The sequence below is a fragment of the Drosophila mojavensis genome, unplaced genomic scaffold (genome assembly GCF_018153725.1).
Source record: "Drosophila mojavensis isolate 15081-1352.22 unplaced genomic scaffold, ASM1815372v1 contig_36, whole genome shotgun sequence".
Classification (NCBI taxonomy): domain Eukaryota; kingdom Metazoa; phylum Arthropoda; class Insecta; order Diptera; family Drosophilidae; genus Drosophila; species Drosophila mojavensis.
In genome coordinates, this window is record NW_025318858.1 from 15,781,400 (window position 1) to 15,803,392 (window position 21,993).

The 21,993-nt window shown below is 36.5% G+C and overlaps 1 protein-coding gene across 3 annotated transcripts in view; it reads right to left on the reverse strand.

The window, feature by feature from the left end:
• LOC6576950 (protein outspread) overlaps window positions 1-20,199 on the reverse strand; it is a 92,939-nt gene extending 72,740 nt beyond the window's left edge. For all 3 annotated transcript variants that reach the window (XM_032729148.2, XM_032729147.2, XM_032729153.2), the window contains exon 1: window positions 19,299-20,199. In XM_032729148.2, coding sequence (XP_032585039.1) covers window positions 19,299-19,520 — 222 coding nt within the window. In that variant the 5' untranslated portion in view covers window positions 19,521-20,199. The remainder of the gene's footprint in view (window positions 1-19,298) is intronic.
• Window positions 20,200-21,993: the final 1,794 nt, after the last annotated feature.

Here is a 21,993-nt window from a genome sequence, read left to right on the forward strand (position 1 = left end):
TTCCCGTGTCAATTGGTCGAATACGTTGGTTGACCAGTTGACCAGCTGACCGGCTGGCCGGCTGGCCAGTTGTCCCGATGTCTTAGTCACGGTTTATGTTGGCGCATAAATCGCAAATGTGATGTATCGATAAGAGTGCACTTGGGTTGCCACTCACAGCTTTAGCATTTTTGTTTTCCTTTATTCCTTTTTAATTTAATTATTTGACAGCATTTTCGGGAAATTTCAACTCAAGATTTCGATATATTTTACAATAACATTTAAACATTTATTTTAATATTTTATTTATAATCATTTTTTTTTTAAATTTATTTTTTATTATTTGACTGAGGAATGAGGCGTGTAAAGTTTACACTAACCAAACATATTTATGATAGTGTGTCTGGAATCAGTGTAACATTTCTTTTAGTTAGCCAAATAAACTATATAAATATATATATCGAATAACCCATCAATCATCATTAAACCGAAAGATCTCTTGTTTCAGTACCAACAAAAACATAAATTCATTGGAACTCTCTTTCTCTTTATAAGCCTAGTATAAAAGATATTTCGATGGCATAAAGTTCCAGCCAGAATGAAAATCAACATAAGAAACCAATCGATTGAACTATTCCACCTTAGGTTTTTATGACTTAAGACTTTTAATTAACATTATCTCAAATGATGGCAACTAAATCGAAAGGTTTACGGAGCGTCACGTTTGAATGTAACCCTAAAAGGAGACGACCCAAACCGATACGACCCAAAACAAAAGATAATGCCGCCAGGCATCTAAGAAGAAGCGCTGATAAGGTTAAGGCTGCTTCTAATTAGGGTCATGAGAACATTTATTTGAATTTTATGTTTTGCTTGCGGCAGCCGAATTAATTAAATAAAAAAAACAACAACAACGACAAAAGGTGTTAAACTAGCGACGAATAATAGAACACAGATAGATTAGCTCAACTGTTAAGATTGGGACTTCATTTAAATTGTATTTGTACTCTTGCAGAGGAGCAGCATTAGTTACTGAGGTCATTTGTTACAAAGCAGAGATTAAACTCTGTTAAATTTTATTTAAGTATATACAGTACGAATTGATAAGCTAAGAAGATAAGTCGAGTCGAAAAATATATTGTATTTATAAGCTTTACCTAAGCATTGTTTGAGTTGTATTTCAGCGCTGAGCTCCAGTAAAGTATATTTTAGCTGATAAAGAAAGCCTAGCTCTGAGATTGTCTGCTTTGAAAGCTAAGCTATTGTCATGCTTATCAACAAGAAACTGAATGATGCTAACGAAGAATAAGCCTGCATTAGTCGGGAGTGCTTGGTTTCAGAATACCCGGCTCAACCTGTGTCTAGCTGCTGAATATCCACAATGGGCTTATAAAGCTTCACTCAAGTATATTAAAGAAATAGTAAATTGTATAGTAGTAAGCTTAATGCGTTAAGCTTGATATTATTCTATTTGGACAAAAGGATTTATCCTGTTAAATACAAATTTGATTTATGCCTTCAAACTTCTAGTTGCTAACCCTTTAGGCTCTGTTGCTTTATTTATACATGAAGAAAGAAGGAAGGGAAAACTGGTGACAATTGAACTGAACCAGATGGGAATTCACTGAGTTTAAGATCTTGATCAATCATAATTTTGCTTTCTGGGATCTATTACGCCTTAATCTATTATTCACGACAAATCGTTGTCAATTAGTCATTAAGAAGTTTTAAAGTTTCTTGTCGAAATGAAACCCAAAATTTTTAATTTATGTCCTTATCAAATAACAGATCTAGATATATAAATTATATATAATACATACTTTTCTGATTTGATCTTTTCCACTTTCCCACTTCTTACTTTCAATTTACTTAGAAATAAATTCTTTATCATTAATAATTAATCAGTTTGATAAAAATTAATAATTTACACAGTTTTTAGCTAATTCTGCCTTTCAGCAAAAGATTAGAGTCCCAATTTCTATTTCCATATATATACTCCGAAATAAATTCGTAGTCTATGAAACTGTTGAATGTTTGCATGAATTACAATAAACAGTCACTCGAATACATTGCGCACGCTTGCTTATTGTCGGTGAGTGTATTCGAGTGCGGATATAGTAATTTGCATATGAGCGAGCTCTGTGTGAAATAACAGTAAAATTGTGTGCGCAAACAAAGCCCAAGAGCGAATGGAGTACATAATAATAATATAATTTTCTATAATAGAACTCAATGTCCGTTGAGGGTTTGAGGAGGAAGGGCAACTGGGAGCGGGGGTTGGCTGAACGACGCTCGGATGGCCACAAAACGAGCACAAAAGCCGAAGAACAGGCAACTGATTGAGGGAACAAAATTGAAACCAAGTTGTACAACAAGTTCAACAACCTTTCGCAGCGCGGAGAACGAGCAGAAGAATACTTACAACAACATTTGAGGCCAGCCAGAGAGGCAGCCTGAGCTGCTGCTGCTGCTGCTGCTGCTGCTGCTCTGTGGCTTGAGTCTCAACTACCGATTACTTCACACACACACACACACACAGCTGAAAGACACACAAGTTAGCAACAGCTTCGACAAAGACTGTCGATGCCGATGTCGATTTCGATGATCACGATGAAGACGACGGGCGAGAATTGCCAGCAAAGGGCGCCAACGGTACATGAAGAATTCTTCAAGTAGACTTCTCAAACTCATTCTCATTCTCATTCTCATTCTCCGTCCGAGTGTGAGTACGAGTGCGAGTCGTATTCTCACAGCTTGTACCCCGTATCAGGCCAAGTGTTCGTCGTCGCGGCAACTTTACAAATCGAATCAAAGTAATTTACTCGCCGCAAAAATTGATTTCTATGCTGCAAATGCTCTGCACAGACTTTGCACTTTGTAGCCTTTGTGTAGGTGAACTCGTCTCAGTCTGTTTGGCTGGCTGGGGTCACACCACTCTACGGTAGCCTTCACAGTCGCTCTTCGCTTCGATTTTGACAGCGCGGTCATTGAGAAGAGCAGCCAACAGCGGAAGTTGGCAGCTGTTTGTTCTTTGGCCGCACTCCAAACACCTCTCGAGTGCTGGGTAAAAGGCCTTTCTATTGTTTGCCCGACTGTAGCTACTGCATTAACTATGCAAAGATATTAACTTAAGCAAACGCCACATATGAGGTGTGCGTGTGCGTGTGTGTGTGTGTTTGTGAGTTACCATGAACCATGCTCATATTTCGAGCATTCATGTTACCAATGGAAGTTGGCGCGCGTGCGCACTGTGAAAGAAATCTGAATGACAGCCAAAACAGTTCAAAGCAAATACAAATTCAAATTGAATTTGAAATCCGTAAAGCAATCAATTGTCCAGCGCGCTCCAGAGCTGTCCGCCTGCCTTTGAGGGTCTCTGTCCCAGCGCGCTGGCTGCACCTAGACCTTGTCAATTTGGTCAAAAGCGACTTCAAATGCGACTCTAATGAACACAGAAAAACAATCAGAATTGATTTTTAAAAAGTTACAATTACCAATGCACATAACACATTTCATATACCCTATGACTAAATGGGGTATGCTACACGTGCAGTGGATTGTAACATAGACAAACAGAGATATGAATAGTCCAAGTCTAAAATATGATTCCGAAACTCAAATATATAATATAATTTATCCAATTCTTATTTTTAGAATTTTTTATGAATACTTTTTAGACACTTAACTCTTCTCATTTCTTTCTTTATTATTCATTCATAAATACCCAAACATTTTTGTAGAATATTTTGTTACATTTTTTAACCAATCCTAAACAATTTATGTTATATGTCCTATGTTCTTTCTGTCTTTCTCTGATTTCCACAATTTTCTTTTCGTTTTCATTTCGTTGGCCTTATGCTATTTCTTTCACTTTTGTTCTCTTTTAATTTTCTTCTTTTCTTTCCTTCTCGTTTCTCCTTTTTTTCTCTGTTCTTTTTTTTCACTATTTCATTCTACAAAATTCTTCATATATTTCTATCTTTTCTTCTCTTTACATATATATTATTATCTTTGCTTCTTTTGCACACATTGTCACATTTATTTCGCTTCTATCCATATTTTCTATACGGTGTTCCTTGTTTCTTCTATTTCCTTGCCTTTAGCTTTCTTTTTCCTATTTATTTTTTTTTTTTTTTTTTTTTTTTTTGTAATATTTCCTCTTTTCTTTTCTGTTCTTCCTTCTCTAACTGTCCTTATCCTTCTCTTCTTTACATATTTTTTTTACTATACTTCCTTGCAAATGCCATTGATCAAGCAACATTTTTCTCTACAATAAAAATTTCAAAATTTTCTGCATTTCACTAATAGTTAGGGCATTTAGACGTCTATCATGCTCCACAAATTGTTATTTTCATTTTCTTCTTATTGCTTCAACAGGCCCGTTTCACAAGCTAAACGAATGGAAATAAAGTAGGCCAAATACATAAATACACATGTACACACGTACGTACATACGTACACACATACGCACACACATACATGCACACATACGTGGGTCAATCTAAGCTCTCATTGTTGCCGTTACTGTTGTTGTTGTTGTTGTTGCTGTCGCATTTGTCAACTGAAAGGAAAACTGAATAGAAACGCATTCGAGTGCTGATTGTGCTGCAGTTTAATTAACAATCGATTTGGGCAGGTAAGCACAGGTAACCTAATAGTGGTAAGAGTGGGTCGCATTGGTCACGCCTACCGCTCTGTGCATGGCCAATGCGTCAGTAATTTGATTAATTAAATGGAAATTACTTAATTTGCGAGAAAAGACACGATTGGATGATGCGACTTTCACACGAAGCAACATTAGCCCAATTCGCCACGATGATTTATGATTTTTTCTAGGTTCTGTAAATTGTTTTTACTGTTTTTTCTCTCTCTCTCTCTCTCTCTCTCTCTCTCTCTACTCTGCTCTTCTCTTCTCTTTTTCTGTTGTTTTCTTATGCTCTTAGTTTGCCATTGCAAATTAATTTCATTTTTGCTGCTGCCGGAAGTGGGTTAATAAGTGATAACGCGGCGAAAATGTAAACACTGCGAGCAGAACGTGAAATTCGCCGCAGAACAGTTAAATGGTCTAATGTGTTCGAAGAACCAAGAAAAGAACAGAAATAATACAAAAAAAAAAAGTTCGTAAAAGAGAATGAAAACATACGCAAACAGCTTTGGCACCATTTCCCTCGAAACTTCATCTTCAATGAAGATTCGCGGCCAAGCGGGTTGTTAAGACTGTCAGTGTCTGTGGCTCAGCAGGCAACAGCAACAACAACAACAACAACAATGCTCGCCAATTCATGTGCGTGTTGCCTGTGTGGGCGTAGATTTAATCTTCAGCTCAGTTTTGGTCAATGGGCATAATTGAATTAAGTTTTATTGACAAGCAAATTAAAATTAATTATAATCCACATTTCGTTTTCTTTTTCGACCGCCAATAATTAATTTTGTCAAGTTAATTGCTGAATTTAGTAGGTGAGACATCCGACACGATGATCACATATAGCGGAGATAAGCATCGTTATTTTATTTAATTTATTTTATTTTTTCTTACGAGCATTCGACATATTTGAACTAAATTTTATGTATGGAAATAAATTATTTGCCATATTTGGAACTATGTTTTTTTTTTTAGTATCGATAAAAACCAGATAAAGACAAAAGCTTTATCTGTTTTTAAATACTTTTGCTAATTGATAAATTGTTTTTGTGGTTTTAATAAAGTTGATTTCAATCATTTATAATATATTTATGATAATAATAATTAATTTTTCTTTCTCATTTTTTTAATGTATATTTTATTAGTTTTTAAATTATTTTTATTATTAATCATATATATTTTTATTACATTTTATTTTTGTATAACTTTTTCAAAATTTTTTTTTTTTTTTATTTTACGGTTTACTTTTTATTTTGATTTTTTTTATAATTATTATTATTATTATTTTTTTAAATTATTTTTTATTGATTTTTTAATTACAATTTTTGTACTTTACTTCTATTTTTTTTTTTTTAACAAGTTTTCAGCTATATTTTCTTTCAGCTAGCCCTAGTTTTACATAATTTAAATAATATATTGAATTTATTTTAATTAAATTCAAAATTTGTACTATAGCTAAATAATTCATGACTTTCACATCATATATACGATTACAGGGTATCGTAAATTCGTACTGTATCCACAGAAAATTTCTGTTCCGAGTACAAGTAATGTTAGAAAGTATTTCATTTTCAACTATATACGATTGCTTATCTAAATAATTTACCCACTTTCGTAACTTCCTCTTAGATGCAGCACGGAACAAATTTGATACATACCTGAAAGAAATAGAAAATACAATAAATTAGTTAATATTATTACGAGAGTAAGACAATTTGAGTTCAGCTATTTTCGTATTGTAAACCCATCAACATGCAGGCGACCTTTATCTTTGTCATAATCTTGTTGAGCCAATAATTTGCCAATGTGCCTTCAGGCATTGACAAAGGCTAATTATGGCCAGTGTCTGCCCGCCGCAATTGACCCCAATTGACCCAGTGAAAATTCTACAGTTTGTGCTGGCTCTACTCAGTCAGGTGGTAAAGCAGGCCCAGATCTGCAGCTGCGATCAACTACTATAGCAATATATGTATCTCAGATATCTTTAATTAAAAGTACAAACGTACAAATTATGCAAGACGTGCTCAAATACGGCAAACACCTAAATATTTTATGAGCTAAATTCCTCGTCCACATCAGCAAAAGCACTCACACACACACACACACATACACACACACACATTTGCATGGGTTCGGTTCAGTTCGGGTGTGTCTAGCGTGCCACATAGTCTGTCTGAACCACATTCAGCTGTGCATGATCAGTGCGCTGAGCGCTCGCTAGAGCCACCACACACAGTCATAGTCATAGCTCATAGACGAAACCACCGAAAGCACCGCCAGCACCGCCAGCACAACCAACACAGCCAACGCTATAGCCATCGGCAGTGGCATAGTTATTTGTTTATGGCTGTTTTTGTCGCTGGCAACGGCAACGGCAGCAGCCTTCGCCATATTTGACGTCGACCCACGTACAACAGCCAAACAAATCGGAGACAAACTTAAACATAGCTGGAGGTGGATTAAGAAAAAAAAAAAAAAAAAAAAGATATATATATATATATTAATAGGTACATGTATATATATATATATATATATATATATATATATATATATATATATATATATATATATATATAATAAAACGCCAGTGCGCCGTTGGGGGAGTTGCAGACGCACCACCCACCCGCCGCCAATAACAAGCATCAAAATCGCATTCGCTTCCACTGCAATCTTGTGGATCTTCGCTAGAATATATCGAACAGCGAATGGGTAAATCTAAATCGAAATAAATTGATCAAAATTGGAAATCGGTTGAAAAGAGTGAGTGAATCACGCCAACTACTTAATACCCTTACTTTTAAGCTATATGATAAAAATAAATGTATTAATTGATTCATTCAAGTGCGAAAAGTGTGCGAAGAAACAGTGATACCAATTCTTTAATATTCCGCCTTTTAAGCAATGTATAAGTAAAACAGTCATACCAACTCTTTAAGAGCCAAAACACCTAAAATTATATAATATACTATTAAATTGATAAGTTAAAGTTTTGTCGTACCAACTATTTCATGCAATGACCTGATTTATGGTCTTTTATTTATTTTTTTATTTACTCAGAGATTAAAATTAATCTTAAATTAAGACTAACTTGAGAATTATGCACTGACAACTGTATGTTATCCAAATTGATTTCTTAGGTTTAAATTTGTTAATTTTATTGGATAAAATTCAAATAAAAATGCAGAAAACTAAAATGTAAGCAACATTCTGTTAAGAGCAACAAGAGGAAATTGAGCTTACTTAATTATATTATTCTTCAATCGGATATCAACAACAAATTATGAACTGAAGCTAATTGAAAAAGTCGATTTAAATAAATGACTTGTATGATTAGATTCTGATTTAATTTATATTCGATTAAAATCCTATTAGATATATGAATTAATATCAAGCTGAAGACCCCAGTTGCCCGTGCTTAATTTATAAGTTTGTTTCTATCTGATATTAATGCTAATCGATAATAAAAAAAATAAATTATGTATAAATAAATACACCGATTTTAATATTAAAATATAGATCACATTCTATTAGACATATTTTAAATATATATTCTTTATTTAAAACATCTATAAAATGTTAATATATTAGTCCAATTTTTATTCATATACATATTCTTATTGGACATTTTTGCCAATGACTTCGTCAAACATATATTTATTTCTTTTCATTGTTATTGTAAATATTAATATTAAATTCTATAAGAATATACCTTTATTATATATTTATTTACTTAATATTTTTAATATCATCAAATACTTAGTTATTAATATAGAATAAAATTCTTACTAGACCGTGTTCTTATACGACATATTTTTAGAATACATTGGAATACTTTAATAATATTATTGGAAATTTTAGTTGAATATACTCCTACTTGATATATTTTGGGAACAGATTTAAATATTTCAATATTTATGAAAATATAATCAATAATACTTTATTGTTGATTCATAAAAATGTAAATATTATAGATATGAATGTAAATTAGCATGATACACAGAGTGTATGTAAATTCTCTCTCAATGCCAACTTTTCTGAGTAGTTTCGCTTTCGTTGGACTCTAGACAGAGCTGCACAGTCCGTCTGCGCCCGCTAACTCTCCCGCTTCCGCTCCCCCGTTATCCACCCTCTACCCTCTATCATCATTTTGTTTGTCTGTGCAAATTTACAGTAATTGCAGCTTGCGCTGTTTTTAGGCAGCAGGCAACAAATTTATTTTATTTAAATAAAATGCGCCTAAGGGCAACGACTGCAGTGCGGGGGCTGCGGGAGGGATTCGGATTGCAGTTCGGGCGTTGGAACGTTGAGACGTTGGTACGTTGACGTTTCGGCTGCTATTTTTGGGCGCGACTTGGAAATCTGTTTTTGATTCGTCTGGTTCAGGCGGCAGCAGCGGCGGCGGCGGGAGTGTTCGAACCTTGGGGGCTGCCTGGCACTGCGCGGTCTCGGTCTGCGGAGTGTCGAGTGTCTGCAAAGCGAAATTATCGTGTCCACCCACATAATTTAGCATGTGTTGTTGCCTGTGCTGCGGCGACTGCCTAAATTATTGGTTGTAAACAAACGCGTTGCCCCTTCCCACCCCCCAACCATCACTCTCCCTCACTCAACTCAGCTGTTTTGACTATTTCGAGACGGTAATTGGCAAATTTAATAGCGAAATTCATATATGCGAATTAATAACTGTCGTTGAGTTTTGTTTTCGAAAAGCTGAAATAGTTTCAGACAGAGGGAAGTACGCAAATCTCAATAAAAAAGACATTATAGTTCACACTGACTCCATTAAGCACATTTTAACAGGCAATTTGTCAGAAACTTTAAATCAATATGATGTGTTAGGTAAAGACTGATTGATATGTAGTATGATCAAAAACTTCTATATATATACACTATTATATATGGATGTGTATCACTCTAGGCATCTTGGGCTTAGGGTATTTGTCAATCCAGCACTCCTCACCTTGGTGTGTGAATGTGTTTTTTTTTTTTTTTTCACTTGACAGAAACTGGAATGTCGTCTCGAAATATTTCTTACTCGACGCTGGGCACGTCCCAATCAGATTAGCAAATCTTTAGCTTCATTCATTCGATATGCCAAAGTCTTCCAAGAACTCGCAAGCACACAAACAAAAAGAAGGCAATACGAAAACCCCAATCGCGAAACATTTTACGCATTTCAAGCAACAACAGCAAAAATTCATAATCGCATTCAAATGCTAGACAGCCAAAAAATAAATAAAACAAAGTAAATAAGAAGAAGAAACCGCGCTGCCTCTCAGATGATTTATCAGTGTTGTCTCTGAATGCCAAACAAGAAGAAACGAGACTTCTTCCTGGAAGTGTTCGATCCGTGTGTGTGTGTGTGTGTGTGTGTAGAGCTTGGCTCTGCTCACCTGCCTCGGCTCTCGCAATTCGATTCTTGATTCTCTGCAGCAGCTCCCTCGCAGCTAGTTCACCTTGACCACAGCATGGAAATTTACATAGAGTGCGAGGAGAGCAGAGAGCAGAGAGTACACAAATGAGTAAGAGCTCTGAGCTCTGAGCTCTGATCTCTGCGTTCTTTTATATTTTAATATTGCTGCACATTCAGGCAGTGTGGCTATCATTAGCAATTATCGCTTTTCAATTAAACGCTTCTTGAGCTTTTAATGGCAAGCGCGCTGCTGATTATCATCAATTAATCATTGCGGCATCTGGCTGCCCTTCTCAACACGCCATAACTCTAAGCCATGCCCTGGCTGGCTATCTACGGCCAACTATCTACGTGGCTATCTATCTATCAGTCTTCCTCTTGCTGCAGTTAAAGCCAGTTCAGGTGCAGGTTTAAATGCTGCCATAACTCAGCGGAACTTAGTAGGGGACTTCGCCAAGTGGCAGCTAAAAGGAAAGAAAAAACACGCCAGAATAAGAATAGATACTCTATTATGCAGTGGAATGTCACAGAACCCGGAAAAGCCGCTACAAAACAGTAGAAGAATGACGCTGAAAGAAGCTAAAAGTGTTTTTACGCGCAATGATCTATGAAGTGGCAAGAGGAGGCCGAGAAAATAAAGAAATCTTAAGTAATTGCAGATAAATGCATTTACTGTAAATATAATAACGAAAGGTTTTCAAATTGCACAGGTAATTGGCTTTAACACCTCTACAGAAGCTAACTGAGACTGCAGATGAATGGTCGGGGATGGGGGATGGAAAATCGAAGATCCAAGAATAAGAATAAGAATACTTTATTTAAAATTTTATAATTATACTATTCAATCAAGTAGATTTATAGCAAATTGAATGTCGAATACCGAATGTATCGCACTCTTTTTCTTATTTTGTAAAAAATCCTTTCATAAAAGTTTGCATTTTTTATTTACTCACTTTCTCTAACACCCAAATCATTATTAATAATTATCAGTCAATCAGCACCCCTGCAAGAATTAGCATAGATTGAAGATTAAATAGCTTAGTTTTATTCTACATTCCATTTTAAGTACCAATTCGATATTTCTTTAATTTAATTAAGGTTTCTTATTATATTTATTTACACTATCTTTTCTTACATAAATCATGAAAGTGTATTTATTAATCTGTCGCACCACTGTAGAACTTAACAGAGATCGATGATCGTACGCCTTATTATATATCCCATCTTTAAATTCCACTTTTATATGTACAATATTTAATTAAGTTTTCTTATACATTTTTAATCACTCCACAGGCCTTTCTAACTTTGAAATCTCTTCTAACAATTTCAAACAAGTCCTGTCATCTTGTCTATTAGTCTGTCTTGGGCAGTGTCAATGTTCATATCAAATGCCAGCCCTGAGGCCTAACTTCTGTTTGCGAGATGCAGCATGCGATTATGAAAGTAATTCGAAATGATTTAGAGAACATGCCCTGAACCTAAATCTTAGCTTGGGCTTTTTCATCTCTTCTTTTTTGTGTTATGAAGAGATCTAAGAGCCAGTGGAAAGGCGAAACAAAGATGAGGCTGTTGGCGTTAAGAAGTTGATTTAACTGGGCTTGTTCGTAGCGCTGTGTTGTGTCCGCTGCTGTTTTGATTGATGATTTGTTGTTTGTGCGCTGCGATAAGGCCTATGCGAATGCCCAAGGCAAGCGCAGGCAAGCGGCCAACACAGTTGCACAAAGTTGGCAACCCTGGCAGCCCATTGTGTGGGGCAACCCTGCTCAGGTTGAGTGACAGAGACGTTCGTGCTGATAATTGCGGCATGCAAAACGCAAAAAAATAATAAAATAAAATAAACAAACAACGAAGAAGAAGCTGAAGAAAAAACAAGAGAAAATTGAGCAGAGAAGCCAAAGCCAAAGCCAAATTCAAAGATGAAGTTGCTGGCAGTCCAAGCCGAAGCTGTTGCTGAAGCCGCTGCTAATTGCAGCATGGAAACGTATCCATCAGATACAAAGCAACATAACGCGGCGATAAGCAAACAAAAGCGCAAGACAAAAGTTGTATCTTATCTGAGCAGACAACAGACAACGCTTAGAACTGAATGCCCCAAGTAGTTGCTGCGAGTATCTGCCAGATAGCGAGTGCTGCCTGTTGCCTCTTGGCTGTTACCTGTTGGCTATTGCCTCTTGCCTCTTGCCTCTTAGCTGTTGCTTGTCTGTTTTGTATTTCGTTTATCTGCGTATCTGTTTTTAAGTTAGTTCCACTTGCACAAATGCACACAGCATTGACTTGTGCCTAGTTTATCTCCCAAAGCTGTTTGTTTTGGCCTTGCTTTATCTGCGTGCATACATACATACATACATACATACATACATGCATACATATTTAGATAAAAGGCAAAGAACTCATAAGGCACAGCGTTCAGTGGCTTGGGTGGGCTACCTGTTAAAGTTCAACGCACCTGGACAGCTAATTAACCTAGAAACATGCAAATATCCACACACAGCACGCCCACCTCAAGGAACAACAAAAACAACTGCTAAAGCATAGCAATCAATCAACGTGGCAGCAACAACAACAAAGTTCACTTGGTCACGTTCCCCTTTTGGCTAGGAGTACAGCTAAGGACTATATATAAACATATACATACATATGTATGTATATAAATACTTTTATATATATGTATTTGTCTCTCCATACTGGTTAGCTGCCAACAGAGGCAGCTCAGAGGGCAGCAGCAGCAGCAGCAGCAGCGCAGTTAGAACTTCAGTTGAAGCTGGCGTGCTGCCAAGAGCACAATAACACCCCGGGGATCAATTGAGATCTCTTTGGAGGGATAGTCCAGGCACTTCGACTGCCCGTGCAGCAAACACAAACACAAACACAGACGGAAACAGAAACAGAAACAAATACTGAGCGACAGCAGGAAGAGTTCAAGCAAACTAAGTCGCAGTTGCTGCAAATATGAAAATTCATTTTATGTTCTAGCTATCATCATTATAACATACTTTTACTGTTGCAAATATATATATAAAAATATTCTTCTATATTTGATATGCTTTGAGTTTACATATATATTCCATAAGATCAGGTGTAAAGCACTTTATATCAGAAATTTAAAAACAGGATCACAAAAAAATATTTTTTAGCTTACATAGAAATAAAAAATTGTATACTAATAAAATAAGAGAATTACAAGTATAATAAATTAACCATATTTGCATAATTTTATAAATTTATTCTTATTTCATATGATATATATTCCGTACGATCAAGTGGAAGGTATTTCATATAACAGTTTTAAGACCAGGTTCACGAAATAATATTTTTTTAAGCTATTATATATATTAATAAAATAATATATAATAATAATAAAATAATAGACTAACAAATATGCAAGTCGTGAATTTGATCAACTTTTAAGTCAAAATTCAAGGGCACTTCTATTTTTGTGAACACTTATTAACGATAAATATATAATTTTATAAATAAATATTGATGGGAAAAATAAAAATATTATTATATTATATGATATTCCTCTATGGTTGTGATAAATATCTTGAAGATTGATGATATAAAAATATCTTCTATATTATAATTTATATATGTTCGTGAGATGCTAACATATCGTTACGATCTTTGCAAACTGAGCTACTCAAGTATATGTTCCAAAGGGTTTCAAATCTCTAACTTCTATTGGAGGAAAAAGCATTGCATTCATACGGATAAACAGATGGAATGTAAGACGATTATTGTACAAAACCAATATACCATTTCACATTTGTAAAAGAGTATATAAGAAAGGTATACAGTATTATACAAGCAAATATTATTTGATATTTTCAATCCATTCAAATTATCTAACCTAATCTATAGCAATTGCTATGAATCTTTCACTCAATTTTCAGAATCCATTGATTACCTTAGCAATTCCTATTAGTTATCGAATTGCAGCTTGGCTATTGACCTGCTGCTGCCTGGTCGAGTCACGAAGTCAACGCTGGGATGTCAATGGAGATGGAGATGACCTTTAGCCCGGCTGGAAGCTCAGAGTTCTGCAATCTGTGCTGCTTGACGGCCTCATAATGAAGCTTTCATGTCGCAATATGAAATGCAATTGCCATGGCTCAAAGGGATAATGGCTAAGAAGCATGAAGAAGCAGTTGGTTAAAGCCTTTGGATACCTCTACTCTCGCGCTCCCTCTCCCGCTCGCTCACTCTTTTACGAGCTTGGCTTTGCTAAGCCGCCACCGTTGAGGCACTTCGGCTGTAGGTGGTCCGCTTAGGTAACCCGAGAGTTCGACTGGGGCTCCACTTTGAAGTCTTCACATTTGGATGCAGGTGCACTGCAACAATTATGCTCACACATTATGCACAGCGACAGCCGAAGACAACGCGCAGCAAAAGCCGAAGACACGCAGAGCAGGCAGCTGAAACGCGGCAAAGGGAAAAACCAAATGTGAGGTGATTCTAAATTTAGACGAACCGCCTAGGGGGACCGGCGATATGCTCCCAGACCCCAGTCCGCAGTCCTCACATCTGGGGTCGCAGCTCTAGGTGATTAACCGCACAAGCACCCAGCCCCAGCCCCAGCCCCAGCCCCAGTCCCAGTCCCAATCTCCTGCCCCAGCTCCAGTTCTCCCCCCTTGCACGAGCTATGGCCAACGCCTCGGCTGACGTTGATTTTGCTTCGGGACGAGGCGACGTCTAATTGCAGCCCAATGAAAACCAAATGCCTGGCGACATCTATTTATACCCTGCATCCAAACAAAGTGCCTAGCAAAAGGGTATGCGGGTTATGCTTGCAACAGACTAAAGATATGTATAGGTAACTCCAATATATTTTCTGAAGCGGATATAGAATTTTACGTGATAGAGACTTAATTCATTTATTCTAATATAAAATTTACTAAAACTAATATTAAATATAATAATATATATAAAATTACCAAAACATAAATTAGGCATCATATTACACAAATATTATGAATATAACATTTATATACTTAAAAGTCATATTTTAGATAAATAAAATTATAAATTATGAAAATTATAAATTATAAAATTATTAAAATTTGTATATTATCAATATTTTTTTACACAAAGAAATCATTTGGCATGATTTACATGAATTTGAAAATTTATCCGAAATTATGAGATCTATTTCTTTCCAAAAATACTCTAATTAATTTGACTTGCTTAAAATTTGACAAATATTAGAAATATACTTTTATGATCTAATAAAATTCTTTAAAAAATGCATTCTCTTTCTCAATTTTAATTTGGATATTTTGTATTTCATTTTTATTTTACCTCTGCGCCATGTCAAGTTTTTTCTTTTAATATTCTATAATTTGTGTGTTTGAGCTAAATTTATTTTTAGCATTTGACCCGAATTATTTTTCGTTGCTTTTTCTCGTGTTTCAACGATTCTGTGAGGTTGTTCATTTTGGTCGGGGCAATGAGAAAAAGTTTTTCTTAACAGATTTCAATGACCGAAAATTTGTAGTCACTTCTCTTCTTGGGACTCGAAGGCAGCGCAATTAATTCTGTGTGTCGAAAACGTTGAAGAGCTGTATAAATTTATGCCGTTTCGCTTGTCTCTCGTGGCAAATGGCATAATTTTAATTGATGTGAACTACAGTTTATAAAATAATAATAAAGAAAAAAAATCAAAATAAAAAAAATGTAAAAAAAAAAACAAACGCCTCGAGGCGAAACGAAATGCTTTTTGTGGGCTAAGTGTAGAAATCGATTTTGCCGCCGACAAAAAACTGTTAGCCAAACGCTTTAAACGTGTCCATGAGTAGAACACTTGACGTGAGAGAGTAGTACATTGACTCAATCTCCAACTCCGTCCCCATCTCCCCCATCTCCATCGACATCTCCGATTCCGACTTCGACTCGAACAGAATCGGTCGAATGACCCCCAGAAATTAGCACAGCACCACCAGAGTCTCTCTGGCCTGTTGTTGAGGAAGTCGTAGACCCCGAGGCCCTGGAACGCAGCTCTTTTCAAAATTACCGAATATCATCTGTTTACAGACACGGAGCCACGCAGCTGCTCCCCACCGTCCCCCTCAACGAACCCAAGCAGATATTTATTTACATGCGTGTGGGGTAAGCTGATCCACAGCCCATTTCAATAGAAACTCATTTGAGTCAACAAACGGAACTTGTTTAGCACCAACTGTATAAATATGCGTTTAGAAATATTAAACCGGTAGAGGTTCGATATTTGCTTTTCTATAAACAGATCACAATTGATCGACAACGGTTTGGGCTAGTCTGTGGAAATCTGATATACTTCTAACAATAACAGATTAATGTAATACCATATATGTATACAAAATTTCATTACTGTTATGCTTTGTATTTGTTGATTTGGTTTTAGAGTACAAATTTTAAAATAATAATTATTTGTAGTCGTTTTACGCGCTTACCTAGTTTATATATTTATTTAATTATTTCATAATTGTTGTTAAAAAACAAGTAAGAACGTTGCAGTCGGGCGTTACCGACTGCGGAATACTCATTCACATCCCATCAACAATTTAGTAGTTAAATTTCGCTCTAATACTGTAGAATATACAGGCTTTTCCGATTTGCCACGCCCCTACTGCGCGTAGACACCTCATTTTTGGTCAGTTTCTAGAACGAGATAACAGTACCCTAACTGCAAAGTTTGAATGCTTACTCTCAAAAAAAGTGAAAACTACAGGGTATTTTTCGATATGCCACGTCCCTAAAGAGGCGTAGGAGATATACATTTTTGCGGTTTGCCACGCCCCCTGTGGGCGGACATATATCCGACAAAGCTTTTTGGTCTTGGGTGATCAGCCCGAGTATATATACAAAATTTGAGATCTCTGGCATCAATAGTGTCCAAAAAATAGCAGAATTTGAAAAATCACTATATCTTCAGGTCCGATTTGCCACGCCCCTAATGGGTGTAGACTTATAATTTTATTTTTAGACTTTATAGAATCATAACATTAGCTGACATGCAAAATTTCAGCATTCTAGGTTTACAACTTTAGGAGATACAGTTTTATCCGATTTGCCACGCCCCCAATGGGCGGAGATATATCCGCCATAGCTTGTGATCTTGGGTTGTCGATGCGGACCTACATACCAAATTTCAGCTTTCTAGCTCTTCAACTTATATGATTTCTGGTATATCGGAAAATGCATTTTCCGATTTGCCACGCCCCTAGTGGGCGGATCGGGAAAATTTTAACACTTTATAAATCGGAGATATACACGAGTATGTGTTCCAAATTTCAAGTCTCTAGCTTCAATAGCGCCGAAATAGATTGCGTTCATACGGACAGACGGACAGACGGACAGACGGACGGACGGACAGACGGACGGACAGTAAGACGGACATTGCACAAAACCAATATACTGATTCACTTTCGTGAATGAGTATAAAAATATATTTTATGTATTATAATATTGTATATGATTTTTTTTATTATATAATATATTAATTTTATGCATTCATAATAGATTGAATTGATTTCGATATTAAAACATTCATGTGACAAGATTAAAGTTTTATATTTCTTATCAACCATGCGATAAGATAGATGAGCAGTCATCACATATATACTTATGTATATATATTATATACATACATTCATTGGAATAATATATCATGACAGTGTGAAAATGGAAGTACGTATGTACAATGATATTTTGCAAGTATATGTAAAAAATTCTAGAAATTCCGTATATTTTTTGTGCAAATATATATAACAGGGTGCATAAGGTGGGGCAGACCCTAAGTCCAAATGATGTATCAATATAGTCGATCGATAAATACATTTAAGTTAAGGATCCTTTTGATCTGCATTTTTTTTTTTTTTTCGTCGTGTCATTTTCGTATAGAGCTCAGCTAATGTTTCTAGACATTTCTCCATTTACGAATAGAGTTCACTTTATACTACATATATTTTTTGTTCACTTGCTTATAATGTGCAGTAGAGAAATTCTGAAATTGAAATCGCTTCAGCTGCAACTTTTTATGGCATCAATGCTTAGAAGGCAACCTACGAAAAGGTGAGCGGCAGTACAAAAGAAATGAAAAGAGACAACAAAAAAAAAGAAAAAAACTCTCCCTTTCTCATCTCATTTCGTTTCGTTTCTTAGAATAAATGGCCATTCGGAATGTGCCACTGAAAACTAATTAAAATAACAAAAACCAATCAAAGCATAGAAAACATAAAGTCGACAATGCCAAACAGCGATTTTTGGGCGAGGGTTCGCCTCGGGCCGGGCCCTGGAAAAAAGTGAAAATCGTTTCACGTTAACGACAAAACCCCAAAACGAAGCTAAATCCGTATTTTATACTGTGATTCGTTTATTATTATTATCTTTTTTTTTATGCTGGAATTTGTATTTAATAAAGTTAAGAGACGCGTTGCTTATATCATAAAGAAATTTTTTGACATAAAATAAATAATGCCCAAGAAAATCTGAAACTCTTTTGTGAAAGTCGACGAATTGGAAAAACTTTTCAAATGAAAATGGATCGATCGGTCGTACTGAGGCTATACATATATTAATTGCAACAAATGATGGGAGATCAAATTTAAAATAAATTAATATATGTTAAAAACACATATATCAAATATTCTTTAATATAAAAATGAAAAATTTGAATATTTAGTCGATCGATCGTACTACAATTTTCAATAGATGTGAGAGAAGAGCTTCTTCACCCTATGTAGACTTATACATCTATAGATTTATATGAAATATTACAAAAATACAAAATTTGAAAATTTTATCAATCGATCGTGCTAAGCTCGTTATTTATACTAGATAGTGATAGTAGATAAAATTAAAATTCTATTTTATATATATTTATATAGATCTATGGATTGATATGGAACACTTTCAAACACCATCAACGAATATTTACCTACACACATAAATATCTGAGAAGATTACAAGAATTGGAGTACATGCATAAACAGATTGGATCGCAGCAGCATCCCATTTAAGCTACATAGGAAAACCATTATGGACTATGCTACAAGTCTATAAAAAACATCCCACAAGATATACAAACTGCATCTAACAATAAATTTACACAATGCGAAAGAGAGAGAGAGAGAGAGAGAAAGAGCGGGCAAGTGGGAGCCCCAAATTTATATATTAATCTGCAAAACTAGTTGAACTCTTCTTCCCCCCGCTCGCATACGCATACATACCTATATGTATAGGTTTTAACACACTCACACACACACACATCGAACTGATGCGATCACTCACCCTATTGCATTCCAAGGCGGCGGCGCTGTGCTCCTCTCGCTGACGAAAACAATGGCTGCATTTGCTCTTGTTGAATATATTTGGTGAGAATTTACGACAGTCGGCGATGCGTCCGCCGCTCACATTTGGCGGGGGCGACGCAGCCGAAGTTGACGCCGCATTTGCTGCTGATGCCGCTGCGGCTGTTGTTGTTGCTGTTGCTGTTATCGTTGTTGTTGACATTTTGGGATATTCGCTCAGCTGCTGCTGCACGGTTTTCAACTTAGAATCTGTCGACAAGCTTTGAGCTCTGCTCTGCTCAGCAGCCAAATTGAAGCTCAGGGCTGAGCGCCATTGCGTTCACACACACACGAACACTGTTTGGACTCTCTCGCTCACACGCACGAACGCGCACGCCAATGCAAAATGCTGAGCCAAATTTTAACAATTTTGCACAATTTACTTCTTTTTTGTTACTCTTTTACTTTTATTTATTTTTCGACACTTGATAACGTTGGCCGCAGGGCGAGTAACGTAGCAGGGGCGGGGCGGAGAACGGGACAGCCTTACATATTTATGCAAATGCGACCGAACAGCTACGCAGTTGTTGCTGTTGTTATTTTCGTTGTCGTTGTTGTTGTTCTTGTTCAACAGACGATGCGGCGCAGCAGCCGGCTCGGCTTTAACGTTACTGCTGCTGCTGCTGTTGTTGTTTTTCTTTCCTAATTGCTCTAAAAATAGCAGAACATTCAGCTGAATCAGCCAACCGTTCCCGTTACAATTCACGATATTTCCTTCGCCAACTGTTATGCACGTTAGCTTTGCCCTTTAGATTTTGATATCAAACTTTATATTTTTTGGCATAGCAAGCAAAATAAATACGAATGCGAATAACAACATACACGTACACACCGCAAGCACACACACGCACACACTCTCACACACACAGCGCGCACACACTAAAAAATTATTCAATTTTGTTTTGCACTTGGCTTCTTCTTCATCGGACACCAACAAAATACACACGGGCTGGAAGTGTTACTGGAATCTGACGCGCACTTTGTAAATGCTGTTCTCGGCACAACGAATCGGTTCGAATGCATACACGACACTGACACGGCTGCCCCAACAAGTCGAGCCGCAACCAGTCGAGCGCCAAAAACAAACACGATAGAGAGACCAACACATAGAGACAGAGAGAGAGAGAGAGCACGCAAATGACGACAAAACCGAGAGAGCGCCTAATGCTGTGTAAAGTACATAGTAGCAAGTGTGTGGTAGGTAACGCAACGGTGGAGGACAACGTTGATGCTCTCTTCACATACAGCTATGAATTGCTAATATAACCACTGACCAGAGATATAACAAAACCACAATAATAATAGCTTACATGTTCAGCATGCTTAAAAAATACCGCTACTCTCACTGAGCATACTGAATCGTTTCGTATGCACTTATACAACCTGTGCATATATGCGTGCTTCTTGCTTCTGCGTAAGCAAACGCAACGCTCTGACATCACAACAGCGCTCCCTTATACGAGTTCGCTCAGCAACGAGCTGGCGGCCGATCGATTCAATCAGCTGATTCGACTGCTTCAAACTTGGTTTGACAGCGAAACTGTTGTTGTTGTTGAGAGTGAGTTTAGCCATAAAACAGCTAAATTCCGCTGCAGTCGAACCGAGTGAATTGAGAAAATTCAATGTATAAGAGTTTTCTTCACTAATACATTAACATTTGTTAATAACAACTTTAATTGCCTTTAATCAATGCCCGTATACATACATATATGAAAATCTGTTCTTAACTTGAACTAATGCGTCTTTTGACCTTTGCCTATCATTTGTATCAAATCGAAAATGTTGTGGAAAATCAGTGCCGGGAAAAGTATCCCAAAACGATTTGTTTACAACAACCGCAACAACTACAACATATAATTAACATAACCATTTACTGTACGCTTCATTAAGAGCCTCAGACAACAAATTTTCAAGTGCGCCGTCACAACAGCAGCCGCAACAGCAGTAGCAGAGAGCATTAGAAGGAACGAGATGGAATGAGAGGAAGTGAAGAATAGACAGAGAGAGGGCGAGAGTACGAGAGACGGAGACAAAGAGCGAGGCGAACCCTTTTTACGCATCTTCAAGCCGCGCAACAATAACAAAGAAAGCTGAACAAAAAAAAAAAAAAAAAAAAACAGTTGATTAATTGCGCTCGATTAGGGGTGGGGTAAGGAGATGAATTTAGATGGAGAGGGTCGATGGGGCAGGGGAAGGCGTCGCACAGCTTGCGTCTCGCAAGGGCAACGAAACACTCCATCAAATATTTTGACTGACGCCTTGGGATGCTGGCGCACCCGGAAAGTCGACTTGAGTACACTACCCAAAGGCATAGAAGACCCAACAGTAGTCGAAGAAACTGAGAGTATATTGTGTTGCAGAGAATTTAGATTATTTATCATACCTATAAAAGCTAAGTTTTATTCTAGAACAAACTTTTGATTGGTAAAATCTGATTTTAATATATCTTTAATATTACAATAATTCAAAATTATAAATTGAAGCTGGAATCCCCACAGTAGCTAGACAAATTGATATTATATTGAATTATATATATTACATTATATCAGATTAGATTATATCTGGAGCTTCTATCTAGAGCTCTCTTTCAGTTCAGGTAGGATATACTTACTTATGATAAAATCATGGACCCATAA